The sequence below is a fragment of the Ambystoma mexicanum genome, chromosome 2p (genome assembly GCF_040938575.1).
Source record: "Ambystoma mexicanum isolate Mex_15411 chromosome 2p, UKY_AmexF1_1, whole genome shotgun sequence".
Classification (NCBI taxonomy): domain Eukaryota; kingdom Metazoa; phylum Chordata; class Amphibia; order Caudata; family Ambystomatidae; genus Ambystoma; species Ambystoma mexicanum.
Genome location: NC_090923.1, coordinates 530,904,138 through 530,920,474, shown reverse-complemented (window position 1 = coordinate 530,920,474; position 16,337 = coordinate 530,904,138). Strand labels below are relative to the sequence as shown.

General features: G+C 45.9%; 1 protein-coding gene across 3 annotated transcripts in view; it reads right to left on the bottom strand.

The window, feature by feature from the left end:
• CFAP92 (cilia and flagella associated protein 92 (putative)) overlaps nucleotides 1–16,337 on the bottom strand; it is a 1,690,090-nt gene that overhangs the window by 102,109 nt on the left and 1,571,644 nt on the right. For all 3 annotated transcript variants that reach the window (XM_069643961.1, XM_069643959.1, XM_069643958.1), the window contains exon 17: nucleotides 12,224–12,387. In XM_069643961.1, the coding sequence (XP_069500062.1) occupies nucleotides 12,224–12,387 (164 nt within the window). The remainder of the gene's footprint in view (nucleotides 1–12,223; nucleotides 12,388–16,337) is intronic.

Below are 16,337 nucleotides of genomic sequence, written 5' to 3'. Positions count from 1 at the left end.
AACAGCTATCATGAAATTCTGTACAAACATAAAATCAAAAATCTAAAATTTCAGATGGTATTTGCAACAAACTACCCTACCACTACTGGAGGATACTATATATCTGGGTTATAATGATGAGGCAAACTCAATGGAATATTGGTCAGCTTTATTAAAACTTAAAAGCCGTCCATTGCTCTCGCAGATGAAGTTAATCTATGCAAAGTACTGTAAATATTCATTAATTCCGATAATAGACTTCTGGACCTTGAAAATTGAAAGTGTTCTTCTGTATAAATTGGATAATTGTCTGATGGTGATGGATAAGTGCCTAGACAGCCTACAAGGGTCCTTTCTAAAATCTGCACTGAACCTTCCACTAAGTCTTCCAAACTGTGTTCCAAGACACAAATTCGTTTTTTAGCACTGTCTGCAAGAAGGAAATGGCGTCAACTATGTGTGATGCTGGAAATGCATCGGAGGGACAGGGCCTCCGTATCCTTGTCCTTTACTGCTTTTTATCGTGTGGTCTGTCATGTTTTCCGCACAGGAGTTCATGTGGGACTCCTGGCAGTGCAGATCTTTCTCTTTTGGTTTGGTGAAAAGACCCATGGGATACCCTTATTGCACCCATGGGTAGGGGTACAACCCTGTTCCCCTAGTGTATGTTTTGGGCACCTGTGTGTGACCCACAGAGCAGGGTACGGGCTGGTGGCAGCTCTGTGCTAAAATGACTGGTGCCCTGAGCGTCCTCCATTTTGGGATGCCCAGGCCCCGTCATTGGCAATCGGTAGATTCTAGATGGAGACAAAATGGCCCCCATGGCCTCTTGCCTTCCATCACCTGTTACCTTGATCTTCCCAAAGTCCTGGGAAGCCCTGCCTCTGTCCCTTCCCCCTGACTGGCTGTTGGGTGGAAGTTCCGTATATGGTAGTGTGGGGGAAGTGCCGACTAGACTGGTTGGAGCCTTCTCAACGACCGTATGTTGTGGTTACGCCTGTGGGTGGGACCTGGGTGAATGGAGTGTGTGACGAATATACATTCTATGTTGTGGCTGTCTAGTATCTGGTGTTTGACACAATGGTTGAGACAGCCCTGTCCGAAACCGGTATGAATGCAGCTTGGAGTGTTGAATGGCTCGGTACTTGTCCCAATACACATAACTTGTTGTGAGTGTCTGGAGAGAAGTGAATACCCTGAATACCTTGTGTGCTCGATTGGTTGCCTGCCTGCATGAATGCCTGTAGTCGTGATTGGATGCTTGAGTGTGACCCAGCGGAATGAATGGGAGATTAACAGTATATCTGGGGACCTCTCTCTGCTAGGAATCGTGTTCAGAAGCTGAAGTCCACTACGACGAGTAACTGGAGTAACTGAAGCTTGATCCTGAAGCCCTGCTGGACGAGAAGAATTGCTGTTGCTCTCCTACACAATCTGAAAGCTGCTGTGCTTCAAGAACTGACCCAGAGAGGACCTGGTAAGGCGCCCTCTTCCTGAGCTACGAGGGACCATCGTGCACAGCTGATCTTTCCCTAAGCTCCCTGGTAGACAGACCTTCGACAGGCTGCCGACCCGATACAGGGACAACTGCGGAACTCCAAGGAGAAGCGCCCGGACTGTTGTCCGCCACTGTCGCCGACCGCCGTCACCGACTGGAGCCGCCGTGCTCCCGTTGCCTAAGAACTTCCTGCTCCAAGGACGCTCTCGTCCGCATCGTCGCTGCTGTATCCTGCTGGAGAAGGCCTGACCGTCAACGCGCCAAGGAGCATCCACCGGTGGGTTTCCTGCCACCCAAAGACCACAGACGCCGACGACTCAACACCCTTGCTGGGCCACAGTTCTTCAACTCTTTGCGGTCCAGAACTATCGACACCAAGGTGCCCCGCACGCCTCTTCCTTGCAGGATGTTTACGCTTCCCCATCAACGAGCACTGCTAGGAACGACGCGGCCACTTCACCCTTCACTGTCGTAGCTCGACCTGTTCTCCATCAGACAATCGACGACCCGTGACTCTGCCTGAAAGGGAGGACACTCATGAAGGGTTGTCGATTTCCCTGACTAGGAATGCTACAACACCAGGTACTTTGGGGTTGCAGAACTATTGGAAAGTCTAGTGTGAACAATATATGGACTGGGCTTGTACCTTTCCACCCAACAGGTTGCCCAGTTGGGTGGATCTCCACACAGAACTGTGTCTAGTGGTATGGGGCCAGTATTCTGCCAATTGCTCAACCATCTTGCTTTCCTTCCTCTCTCTACTGCTGGTTTCCTCTTTATTTTGTCTGTGTGCCATTCTGACCGTATGCACTTGAATAAGATCTAATAACGTTAGTGGTACCACTTTAGAATTGTACATATTTACCATTGTTGATTTTCGGAGCACAAAGTGAGTTATCGTGATTGTGTATATGACCTTGAATATTAATTATATAAAGACTGTTTTAACCGATACAGTTTATGGACATTCCTTTGTGGGTGCTCGGGGACTACACTGTACTTAAGAACCAGCTTGCATCACCTCCTGAGAAGCTAGGCCTTGATTGCTCGACCACAACTACCAATAATAGAGAATCTTGGCCGGGGTCTCTGTGCCTCCCCTCTACCATATAGAGAGCGGAAGTGCAGACCACCCCCCCTCCAGTCTTTACACTATGTAACTACTCCACAAAATGTGCTTCTCTCAACCTAACTCTTTATATTATGATTTTAAAATGAATATTCAACTACTGAACACGCCTTCGATCAATACCTTTCATCGTCAAATGCAAGATTGTCTCAATGAACTCAACATAACAACTAAAGATCTATCGTTTAGACCAGCCTACGGTAAGAAGAAACTGTTTGAAATGGACTGGTGTAAAACTATTACGGCAATGGGAAAGTATAAAATGTACTTGGAATACTGTAAATATACTAGGAAAAGGGCCCCTTGACAATCTTATATTGAGACTTTCCCTTGTCAACATTACAGAATGAAGTACATGCAGTTCAAATAAAATTTGCTTCATACAAGAGAAAGGACAAAACACTGGAACAAGCAAAAGTGAGCATGCTGTGATGGAAAAATGATGTTTTTTCCCCATGTTTAGAACAATTTGAAACGTTGAAACATCTGATTTTATACTGTCCCTATTTTACGATTAGGAGATCTAATTTATTATCAAAATTCTGTAATATAAATTTTGAGCACTGTGAAGAAGCACTTCAGGCAAGAATGATGACGGGGGAACACAAAGCATTAATATATGCCCTTGTCAAACTATGTGATTATATTGAAAGCGAAATAAGCCGACATGAGACCAAATGACACCTCTTATTTTTATAAATGGGATTTTCGAATTTTAATTCGATGTTTTAACCACACATACTATGATGTGCCTGAATCAGAATCAGGCTCAAATATGCTGGTCAGCATTCTTAAACTTCCAAAAGAACCGAAATGGCAAATTTATTTAGATGAACACATGAACTAATTGAATGAAATGTTTTATTGTTTTATCTATATGATGTGTATTTGTAACATTTGTAATAATTGTAACAACTGTCTTTTTTCATCTTTTTGTAAAGGTCCAAGTTTTCTTGAACCAAACACAAATAAATAATATATTACTGATGGGGGAACAAGCCAAAGACTCGAAACGTTTTAAGGACATTAATGGGGACCTGGGACTAGCAGATTGATGGGAAGCTATCATGACCCCCGACAGGTCATTTACCCACTATTCTGCCACACACAACTTCGGTTTCAACCTGATACTCATTGACTCAGCCACCCTCAGTTCCATTCAAGAAGTCAAGATGAGCATCATCCCATGGCCTGACTACAATCTTGTTCTGGTTGTGCTGGGTGAATGGGAGGGGAGAGCCAAACGAAGTTGGTGATTATATAATGACTATTTATTGAATGATAAGAGTGAGAGAAGACCTGGTGATGAAAATCAAAATACATTTTGAATTTAATGATGACACTGGCAAGGTCACTACGGCTACCCTATGGGAGGCATTTAAAGCTACCATAAGAAATGAGAAAGGCCACAAAAAGAACTATACCTGTGAGCTACAATAAATGATTCATAACCAAGGGGACATGGTAACGCCAATATTAGCTTTATGAGTTTAAAAGAACTTTGAGTATGTAAAGCAGAACCCAAAGCCCTGCTGGTCCATGAAACAGATTGGAAACAAACTCCTTAAACAAAAATATCACACACACCTATATACCTTCTAATGGAATGGGGATATTGGGCAGATGAACAAGTTACTTACCCCTGGTAACGTTCTTTCGATTGGATGTTCCTTCCACGTATTCCTCATCTTTGATATATGTTAAACATCTTCAGCTGCTTCGGAAAGAACATTTCAGCAGAGGGAACTGTGCATCTATGGCGTCGACTTGATGTCCCTCGAAGGCCTCTGTCTCGAGGAGGTCTCCATCGAAGGCATACATAGCACGTGCAGCGCCCGTTGGCTTCATTTATGCTTTTGAGCTTACAGCAGAAATACCTGCATAACTACAGGAATGACGGTATTCAGCCTTGAAGGAAAGAAAACTGTAATATCATGGCAAATTCTACTGTGGGGTAGGCTGGTGAGGAATACGTGGGAAGAACATCCAGTCGAAAGAACTTTACTAGGGGTAAGTAACTTGTTCTTCGAATGGATTGTGTCCCCCCACATATTCCTCATCCTTGATAGACTCCCAAAGCAGTGTTTGATTTGGTGAGGGAGTAGAATTTATATTTGAATGGTTTTCATGAACCAAGTGCAGGACTGCTTTACCAAACCTACCATCCTGACCGAGGGAAGATTCCAGGCAGTAATGCTTTGTGAACGTCGGGATAGTAGACCACGTTTCCGCTTCACAAATATTTTTTTTATAGGGACACCCCTTTGCAGGGCTGCAGAGGTAGCCATGCCCCAGGTGGAATGGGCCCTTAATCCTTCCGGGGGATCCTTCCCTGCCAACTTGTAGCATTCTGAAATGGCCAGAGTGATCCATCTGGACAAGCCTACTTAGACACAGCCTGACCCAGTTTGTGGCCCGTATAGCCAACGAACAGCTGATCATCAATACAGAGTTCTGACATTCTAGATATATAAAAGCTTAAAGCTCTTCGAGGGTCCAACCTATGTAATCTCTCCTCCTCCTTGTGGAAATCAGAAATGATTTTGGGTAAATATGAAGGTTTAACCCTTAGAACAACCCTATCCTTGTGGAAGATAGTAAAGGGTGGCTTGGAAGAAAGTGCCTGCAACTCGCTCACTCTACGGGCTGATGTTAGAGCTACCAATATAATGATCTTAAAGGTTAATAACCCTTAAGGAACATGAATGTAAAGATTCAAAAGGTGCATGCATTAGACATTTTAGAGACAGATTAAGATCCCATATTGGAAGGATCTACATTATTTTCTCTGCACCAGTTGCAGAATTTATACCAACGGCACAAAGACTTTCATGCTGGCCTTCTGGACGAAAGCAAAATCTCCATTACGTCATCCGGGAGGTCCCAATCCTTGTATCTCAACCTTCAGAAACCAATCGTGAAGGTTGAGTGTCTTGACCTCTGGATGGAGAACCAGACCCTCCTCTCGCGAGAGAAGGTCCTCTCTTTGTGGAAGACTTATTCGAGGACAGATGGACATGTCCAGAAGGTCCGGGTACCACATCCTCCTGGCCCAATCCGGGGCAATTAGGATCATGTGTTTCCTGAAATTTCTCAACCTCATGATCACTTGAGGAATGACAGGGCATGGAGGAAAGGCGTACAGGAGTGGAAAATCCCAGTCCACCATGAACGCTTCTCCTAGAGCTCCTCTTGGAGGAAATTCCCTGGAGCAGTAAAGTTTGCACTTTCGGTTGACATCAGTCGCAAACAGATCCACTTGAGGGGTTCCCCAAAGGGTGAAGATCTGTTGAAGGACTTCCTGAGCTAGTTCCCACTCGTGGGAGACTGTGCTCTGCCTGCTCAGAGCGTCCGCCACCCTGTTCTCCTCGGTGAACTGATGATAGTGAGATAGTGGGAGTGACCTCACGCCTCCTCTCTTGTTGAGGTAGTACATGGCCACTGTATTGTCCGTCATTATCAGGACATTCTTTCCCCGTACAGAGGGCAGGAAGGCCTTCAGAGTTAGTCTGATTGCCCTCAGCTCCAAAATATTGATATGTAGTTTGGACTCCGATGGAGACCAAAGACCGCTGACTGTCAGATAGTTGGTCTGGGCTCCCCACCCCGTGAGTGAGGTGTCCGTTACTACTGTTATCTTCACCCATGGTTGCCGAAATTGCTCTCCCTTCAGAATGTTGTCCTTGCAGGTCCACCACAGAAGATCCTGTGTGACCCTACTTGGAACCTGAAGCACTGGGACCATTGAGTTCTTAGAGCCCGTTTAAGGGATCTCATTCTCAGGCGGGCCTCTGGCACCAGACACATGCAGGATGCAATGAGGCCAAGCATCGTCAAAAAATCCAAGGCCGCGAGGCACTGGACACTTTGAAAGTTGGTGACCATATGAAGAATGTCTTGAGCCCTCACCTTGGGTGGTGAGCTCTTTCCCAAGGATGTTTCCAGAACAGCTCCGATGAATTGGAGTTTCTGAGAAGGTGTCACATGGGACTTTGTGTAATTGAGGGAGAAGCCCAGTCTGTGAAGGGAGTGGCAGGTGACGTGATGATCCAGGACTTGTTTGGGAGAATGTGCCCTGATCAGCCAATCGTCCAGGTAGGGGTAGACGTGAATCCCCCCCTCTCCTGAGACTCGCTGCCACCAACGCCATCAGTTTGGTGAAAACCCTCGGGCGGAGGGCAGCCTGAATGGCAGAGCTCGAAATTGATAATGAGAACCACAAACTGCGAACCTCAGGTATTTTCTGTGCTTGAGGTGGACTGGCAATGAAAATAAGCATCCTGAAGGTCCAATGACACCAACCAATCCTGGAGTTGGAGGGCCTGAAGGATCTGAGAAAGTGTGACCATCTTGAACTTGTCCTTCTCCTGAGGAACTTGATCAAGTATCTCAAGTCCAAGATGGGTCTCAGTCCTCCGTCCTTCTTGGGTATTAGGAAATAAGGGGAATACCAACCCTTGTTCCTCTCCGCTACAGGCACGGGTTCTTTAGCACCTTTCTCTAGCAGGGCTAAAATATCCTGCACAAGGAGCGGATATGGAACCCTCAAAGAGCGGTTCACCAGTGGATTGTCCTGTGGTCTCTGTATAAAAGCAAGGCAGTAACCATGGGCTACGGCTTCCAAGGCCCAAGCATCCGAAGTAATGTCTTGCCATTCTTCTAGATGCTGAGACAGTCTGTCCCCCACTGGTGAACTGTGACTCAAGACCTCAGAGGTTTTGAGCAGGCTGATGCAGCAGCAGATGGTAAAGAAGCCCCTGCTTGAGCTCGCTTTGCACTCCTTCCTCGTCCACCACAAGGAAATCTTCTTTGGCCCCTTTGACTGGCCATTCCTCGAGCCCTTCCACTGAGGAGCAGTAGCGAAAAGATCTACCCCTCCAAGGTTGTCCACTAGGTCGAAAAGGCTGAGGTTGTCTAATAGCGACGGCTTAAGATTTGGCTGCCGCCTTCGAGGTCTGCAACTTCTCAAGACTCTTGTCAGCTGTGTTGCCAAAAAGGTGAGACCCGTCAAAGGGCATGTTGAGAAGTCAGGACTGCACATCCGGTGCAAAATCTAACTTCCGCAAACACACAAACCTGCGTATAACGGTGCTGGTAGCCATGGTTCTGCTGATGTTATCAGCAGAATCTAAACCCGACAGAAGAGACTCGCAGATGGCTTCTTTGCCTCTCTTTCATCCCCCTCGTGAATGTGCTCTGCCGCCATGGGAAATGCAGTACCATAGAGTGAACATAAATTTTGCCAGGGCACATATCAAGTTGGCAGATTTGAGTGCCATACTGCCTGCGGAAGATAACTTCCTTGCCCATCCATCTACTTGTTTGTCATCCCTATCTGGAAGGATGGTAGAGTAAGTCGCTTGCTTAGATGTTGCAGTAGCTGCCTGCGCTACTAGACTCTCTGGAGTGGGGTGTTTAGACAGGTAGTCGGGGTCACTACTGGAAGGGCAGTACCTATTGGTCAAGTTCTTATCTACAGCCGGATTGGTTTCTGGTGTTTCCCAATTCGTCGCCACCCTTTTCTGCAAAGCAACATGAAATGGTAATATGGGATCTGACTGAGGACCCTTATCTAAGATGTCTGTTAGATCATCTTGATCGAATGGCAATGGTGGTCTAGCCCACCCCATGTAGTCCACTAACTTAGACATGAGTTGTCTGTAGGACGCATCGGCATGCTCCCCAGCCTCCGGTCTCCCAAACTCCAACTCAGGTGAGTTATCCACCCCACTTGCAGTCTGTAGGTTGTCATAGAGGTCCCTCAACCTTGACTCCTCTGCAATGAAATGCTCAGGTACATTAGGCGTACCAAATTTGAGGCCAAATTGAGCCTCATCTGACTGCTCATTCTCTTCGTCGATGGCGCAGCTGGCATTGATGGCACAGCTGGCGTCGATGCCTTTGGTGTCAATGTCAAAGGTTTGGCTGGCATCGAAGGCACTGCCGGCATCGAAGGTGTCGATGGCGTTGACAACCTCGACTTATGCTTCCGGTTCGACTGATCCTTCGATGAGACTCATCGGATTGAGGCCTCGAGGGCTCTTGATGCGTATCGGGCCTTCGACCCAGGATCGAAGGCGCATAGAATTTAGCTCGAGCCCTTTCCTTCTCAGCTTGTTTCAAAGGCACGTTGGGAGCATGGTTTGGAGGCTTTTGTTTTTCAAATATTTTGAGCATCTCTGCTCCGAAAGTCTCCCACTCGGCTGCAGTGGACTTTTTGGTTGGGCAAGAAACCCCTTTCGGGGGAGGTGTCTGATGACGAAGGCGACCTATGGTGCCTTCTCTTCGATTTCTTCGAGGATGAAGAAGAGTGGTGGAAGCCACTCCTTGATCTCGACCGCTCGGCCTTCTTCCTCCGAGGAGAGTCGCCTCTCAACTCGTCGGTCAAAGCTTTCACGGTCGGCGTAGGTGATTTAGGGGTTTGACCTACCTTCAACTTCCCTTCAAGGCCTTTCCAGTCATAAACTGGCACTTGGAGTAGTCAGAGGTGTTATGGTCTGCCCCGAGGCACCACAAACAGATTCGATGGGGATCGACCCACAATCCGAACAATTTTTGAACCTGTTCTTCGGGGTTATCTGTGTCGATGGAGAAGACATCTCGATTTCTCGAAATAACAATGTCATCACAATAGTGAAGAAGAGCGCCATATTTCTTGAAGCTAAAGCTGTCGTGGAAAAATGGAACTGAAGCCAACGGGTGCTGCACGTGCTATATTTGCCTTTGGTGACATCATCCTCGAGACGGAGGCCTTTGAGGGACATCTAGTCGACAACACCGACGCACGGCGCCCTCTGCCGAAAAAAACATTCCAAAGCAGCTGAAGCTGGATAACATATCAAAGATGAGGAATACGTGGGAGGACACAATCCATTCAAAACACATGTTTCTTGAGGGATTAAACCTTCCCAAAGTGACCTCAGAAAAGACCACATTACTTGACTCACCCATTGCAGTGGAAGAGGCTGCAACAACTATAAAATAAACGAGTGGTAAATCCCTGGCGGATAACGGGCTCACTGTTAGATTTTATAAAATCTTGAATTCCCTTGTGGCCTCCACATTAGTTAAGTTATTCAATGAGGTTTTAACAGCGAAGTGCCTAACAAGATCCACGCTGGGGCATTCATTACTGTAATTCCCAAGACAGGGAAAGACCAGATGAAGTGTTCAGCGTACTGAACAGGGATGAGAACATTCTGATTAAGAACTTGGAGAACACATTGGATATATTCCTCCCAACACTTATACATGGAGGCCAGGTAGGATTTTTAAGGGGAAGACAATGTGTAAGGGGAATTCATGAACATAGTCCTGGAGAAATTTGGATTTGGAGAAAATGTAGAACATGAGTGGCTTTCCTCTATGACGGTCCAATGTCCAGAGTGATGGTCAATGGGGTAATGTCTTGTAGTTTCTCCTTATCGAGAGGCACCACACAAGGATGTCCCCTGTCCATGCTCCTTGCTGCCCTTCTAATAGAGTCACTAGCGGCTTCCATCAGAACAAACCCCTGTGTATGATATGACCTAAGAAGAATATGATATAACATACTTGGCCATTAGGGTACCAAATAACCTGGACCCCTTCTCTAGACTTAACTATGACCTAAAGTGGAAGCGTTAAAACAGGATTTGAAAAGGTGGGCTGATCTTACTCTTTCCTGGTGTGGCCGAAGGACAGCAGTCACAATGAACATTCTTCGACTATTCCTTTTCCTGTACACTATGCTTCCTACACCCAGCCTAGATACATTCTTTAAAGAAATAAAGTAGGTTTTATGGGTTTATTTGGCAATCTACCAGGGCATGGGTGGGTTGTAAGACCTTGATCATCCCTAAGGAGGAAGGAGGTTTTGGATTTCTAGATTTTGTTAACTATTTTAAAGAGGCCCAACTTAGAATTATATAAGAACACACGAGTGGCGACCAGAGAACCTACTGGACTTACCTGGAGGACTGTGCAACCCACCCGAAGAAGGTCAAAGATATTTTGTGGGCACCTGAAAGAGTGATTCCCAGAATGATTTGAAGACATCCTACCCTGGGGGTGATTAGGAACTTATGGAAAGATAGTGGACACAAGTATTTACCATCTTGGCCATCCCCCTGAGTTACCTCTAGGGCTTATCTTTTGACTTGGGCCAACTAGGATCTAGAGGCAGGTTTGTCCGACTCAGGGCCTCGAGGGCCGGTATCCCGACAGGTTTTCCGGATTTCCTTCATTAATATTCATGAGGAAAAATGTGCATACATTTAGAATCATTGTATGCAAATTTATCTCATGAATATTAATGAGGGATATCCTGAAAACCCGACGTGGACCCGGCCCTCGAGGCCAAGAGTTGGACAACCCTGACAGATTGATGCAGAGGTGGTCAGACTTCACAGCGTGTGACAGCTCCTTCCCAATGGAAAATCCAAGGAATTTCAGGAGGTGCAGAAAATAATGGGGAAGGAAAATATAGGAGTTTTCAACTATTTCAGACTCTAGGGTAGTATACGAAACTGCAAGTGAAAAGCAAACCTGGTTAAGGAAGTAGGCTAAAGTCCTTGACACAACACAAAAAGGAAACGGTTTAATTTCTATTTCTAAACTATACAGGCCGCTTGTCTCAAGATGTCTGCAGGGCGGACAACAGATTAAAATATACTGGGAACGGGTGGTGGGTGACTATTCCAGATAGGCTTTGGGAGAAGATGTATAAGGTCACACCTTTCATGGGAATCTCTCGACCCATGCCATTGAACTGAACGTAAAAATTCACCATGGATGGGAAAGGGACCCTCTAAAAATATCCAAGATGTTTCCAGGCTCCTCGCCATTGCTTTGTGAGGGATTTGGTCAGGTTGGAACCTCCATCCATATGTGGCGCTGGATAAAGGAGATTATAGGTGTCCCCCTACACCTAGACCTCTTACACACTTAAACTCTTACTGGGGACTTACCTAAGGAACATGACACTAAACAGACTCCCCAGAATGTGGGAGGCACTCCTATGAGCAGGGAGATTGGCAAATGCTCATACACCGGACAAACTAGACTGGTTAGAAACGGTATGGGATGCCTACACAATGGACAAATTAACTTATAAGCACACAATAATTTAATAACATGTTTATGTAGGAATGGGGGGCCTGTACACAGAAATATAACTTGCAATCGGGTAAACAGTCAGCTCCTGAAGACTTAAGTACCATGGTATCCCAATAGGCACAAGGCGGAGACGCATAAAGTAATAACCCTTGGACGCAGTCTCTTACAAGCATGGACCAATTACAGAACATACAATATGTGGTGCACAAATAGCACTCTCTTGTACTGTCTAACCTTTTATAACCTCAGTTGTTGCTTTAAAGCCTATATATGAATGAATATATAGATAATGTTGAACATTGGCAGCTGTTGTCATACTCGTGGACAAAAGTCAGCAGCAAAAAATGGGTGAACACGCCTTACTGGCTTTATACTCTTTTCCTTGGGACTTTACCCTATTTCAATAGTCTTTTTTTGTGATGTATACCTTATAAAAACTCAACCAAAAAATTGATACAAAAGAATTGGCCAGGAATATTATAAATTCAAATATGCAGTTACATGCAAAAATGGAAACTTACTTAAAGTCTTCTCCTTTAAGCTGTTTAAACCTTGTATGCTCCATGTCACGTACTGGGATCACATTTGCTTTCCACTTCAAGCTGTGGTTGGGCTGCGAACCAGGAGTAAAACCAGAGGAAGCAGACTGTTCTGGATCCTGCATAACTGAAAGGGCTGTAATAGGCTAAAATAAAGGTGCATGATGAAGGAACAGAAAAAAAGAACAACACGCACTCAGTTCAACATTGTTTCAACATATCCTCGTCTCAATATATTACAACTTTTTTATTTAGGACCTCTTCAAAGGCATTTCAGTTTACAGCATAGCTATAGAGTTTCATTTTGCTGCTGGAACTCTTGCATGTACATATCAGGGGGACCCTCTTGCCAGTCAGCTGCTGCATAATGCAGTAAGCATCGCACAAAGGTTTTAGCTCATGCAGTTCTTTATTTTAGTGTCTTTGTACCCAACACCTCTGTGAGTACCCCAAAGAAGGTGGATCTAAAGCTTTGGCCAGCAGCACAAACCCACTGCTCATTCTGGGAACAAGATCATTTCAGAACAGACCTACTTGTTTCTTTATGGCGGCTGGTTCCTACCGCAGAGCTGAACTAGAAAATGAACTAGGAACTTAACCAACATAACCCAGGCTTCGTGGACAGGTATAAACACATTTGAATGTAAGGGTACTGAAATGTGACAAAAAGTCTTATATTCTAGATATATAATAGCATAAAGGAACAAGTTACTTCTTACCTGGTAAGGTTCTTTCGATGGGATGTTCCTCCGACGTATTCCTTATCTTGATAGATCATCTCCAGCTTGCTGGCCTCGGAAACATTTTTTCAGTAGAGGGCGCTACGCGTCGATGTCCCTCGAGCCGATGTCCCTCGACAGCCTCCGTATCAGCGCCGGCGTCATCATGCGCATAAATAGACTCGCGAAGCGTCAGTTGCTCAGTTCCGTTTTGACGTTAACAGTTGTTTTACATGAATTGGTTAGTGACCCAGAAGGAGCATAAACTGTAACCTCAAGGGAAGTTTTACTGAGGGGATGGATGGGAGGGGCGATAAGGAATACTTCGGAGGAACATCCCATCGAAAGAACGTTACCAGGTAAGAAGCAACTTGTGGTTCGGGATCTACGTTATTTAATCGCGGGACTTTTCATCACAGGGTTTTTTACCGCAAATTTTTTTTGGAGCGGGGTTATCCCACCAAACCCCCGTTCACTTTATTTATTTTTTTATTCCCTTACGCACATTTTTTACATTTTTTAACCCCCTTCCCCCCCAAATAAAACGATGAGTTTTTTTCGAAAATAAATTTGCGGTAAAAAACCCTGCGATGAAAAGTCCTGCGATCAAAGGACGGTATACTGTTCTTCCAAGGGATTGTGTCCTCCGATGTATTCCTTATCTTGATAGACTCCCATAGCAGTGGTGTGTAACTGCTGGAGGTGGGAGTAAAATTGCCATGTTTCCCTTCAAGAGTGCACAGAGTGTAACACAGCTTTGCCAAATCAAGTCTCTTGGCTAGAAGAGGAATCCAGGTTGTAAAATGTTGTGAAGGTATGTGCAGACGACCATGTGGCAGCTGCACATATGTCTCGAATCAGTACCCCTCTTTTGGGGGGGCGAAGAGGCTGCAATACCCCTAGTTGAATGAGCCCTAAGATTTTGAGGAGGCTCTTTCCCTGGCAGTTTGTAACATTCCAGAATGGCTAAAATAATCCATCTGGAAATGGTCTGTTTTCTTATCGGTAATCCCAATTTGTGCCCTGAGTAACCTACGAACAGTTGGTCTGCTTTCCTAATCCTAGCAAGTCTGCTGATGTAAAAGCTCAAAGCCCGCCTTGGGTCCAGCCTATGCAGCCTTTCTTCCTCTTTCCCCGGACGGGGAGGGGGATAAAATGAAGGTAAGGTAATCTTCTGAGTGATGTGGAATTCAGAAACCACCTTTGGGAGAAAATTAGGATTCACTTGTAGGACAACTGTGTCTTTATGAAAAATTGTATGAGGGGGTTTACAAGATAGAGCTTGTAATTCGCTCACCCTCCTAGCAGATGTCAATGCCACTAATAAGACAGTTTTAAGGGTGAGAAACCTTAGCGAACAAGAGTGGAGTGGTTCAAAAGGAGTACCCATCAGGAAATGTAAGACTAAATTTAAGTCCCATAAGGGAACTTGGAATGGTCTTGGAGGATAGACATTGGTTAATCCCTTCAGAAATTGTATTATTAAGGGTAACTTGAAATACGATGGTTCCTCTACAGTGCGCTTTAAGATCGATAGCGCTGCGAGATAGCCCTTGATAGTGCCAACCTGAAGGCCCGAATTTGCCAAATAGAGTAGAAAAGATATTCTTTTCTCTACACCAGCTGCAAAATTTGTTCCAACGGCAGCGGTATAAAGTCTTTGTTGCTGGCCTTCTTGCCGAAAGCAACACCTCCATGACGTCATCTGGGAGGTCCCAATCCTCCCTGTATCTCAACCTTTCAGATACCAAGCGTGAAGGTTGAGGGTTCTGATGTCTGGATGGAGAACCTGACATCCCTTCTACAAGAGAAGATTCTCCTTGAGTGGAAGACGAATTGGAGGGCAGATGGACATGTCCAGAAGGTCCGGGTACCACGTTCTCCTGGCCCAGTCCGGGGCAATTAGGATCATAGCTTTCCGGAACCTTCTCAACCTCATGATCATTTGAGGAATGACAGGGACTGGAGGAAACGCGTACAGAAGTGGAAACTCCCAGTCCACTACGAACGCGTCCGCTAGAGCTCCTCTCGGGGGAAATTCCCTTGAACAAAACTGATCACACTTCCTGTTGATGCTGGTGGCAAACAGATCCACTTGAGGGGGTTTCCCAAAGGGTGAAGATCTGTTGAAGGACTTCCTGAGCTAGTTCCCACTCGTGGGAGACTGTACTCTGCCTGCTCAGAGCGTCCGCTGTCAAGTTTTCCTCTCCGGCTAAGTTAACTGCCGATAGAGAGATCCCTTCTTGGATTGCCCAAAACCAGAGCTGCATCGCCTCTCTGCTCAGAGGCAGTGATCCTACGCCTCCTCTTTTGTTGAGGTAGTGCATGGCCACTGTGTTGTCCGTCATTATCAGGACATTTTTCCCCTGTACAGCTGGCAGAAAAGCCTTCAGCACTAGTCTGATTGCTCTCAGCTCTAACAGGTTGATATGTAGTCTGGACTCTGATGGAGACCAACGACCGCTGATGGTCAAGTCGTTGGCATGGGCTCCCCACCCCGTGAGTGAGGCATCTGTGACTACTGTTATCTCCGGCCATGGTTGCCAAAACAGTTCTCCTTTCAAGATGTTTTCCTGGCAGGCCCACCACCGAAGGTCTCGAGCCACCTTGTCCGGAACCTGAAGGAGATCTGTCATTCTCCCTGAGAATTGCGACCACAGAGTTCTTAGTGCCCACTGAAGAGATCTCATTCTCAGGCGAGCCTCTGGCACAAGGAAGATGCAGGATGTCATGAGGCCTAGCAACCTCAAAAAGTCGAAGGCTGGGAGACGTTGGGCATTTTGAAACTTGGTGACCATCTGCAGAATATCTTGAGCCCTCACCTCTGTTGGCGAGGCTTTTCCCAGGGAAGTGTCCAGGACCGCTCCAATGAACTGGAGTCTCTGTGATGGTATCATCTGTGACTTCTTTAAATTGAGGGAGAAGCCCAGTTTGTGAAGGAAGTGGCAAACATAATCTAGCTGGATCTGAGCTTGTTCCAGAGATACAGCTCTAATCAGCCAATCGTCCAGGTAGGGGTAGACGTGAATCCCTTCCCTCCTTAGACTTGCAGCCACTATCGACAGTAGCTTGGTGAAAACCCTTGGGGGGCGGAGGTCAGCCCAAATGGCAGAACTCAAAATTGATAATGAGAGTCGCCAATTGCGAACCTCAGGTATTTCCTGTGTTTGAGATGGATTGGCACATGGAAATAAGCATCCTGAAGGTCCAGAGATACCGGCCAGTCCTGGAGCTGGAGGGCCTGAAGGATCTGAGAAAAAGTTACCATCTTGAACTTATCCTTCCTGAGGAACTTGTTCAATTCTCGTAAGTCCAAGATAGGTCTCAGTCCTCTGTCCTTCTTTGGTATTAGGAAGTAGGGGGGAGTACCAGCCCTT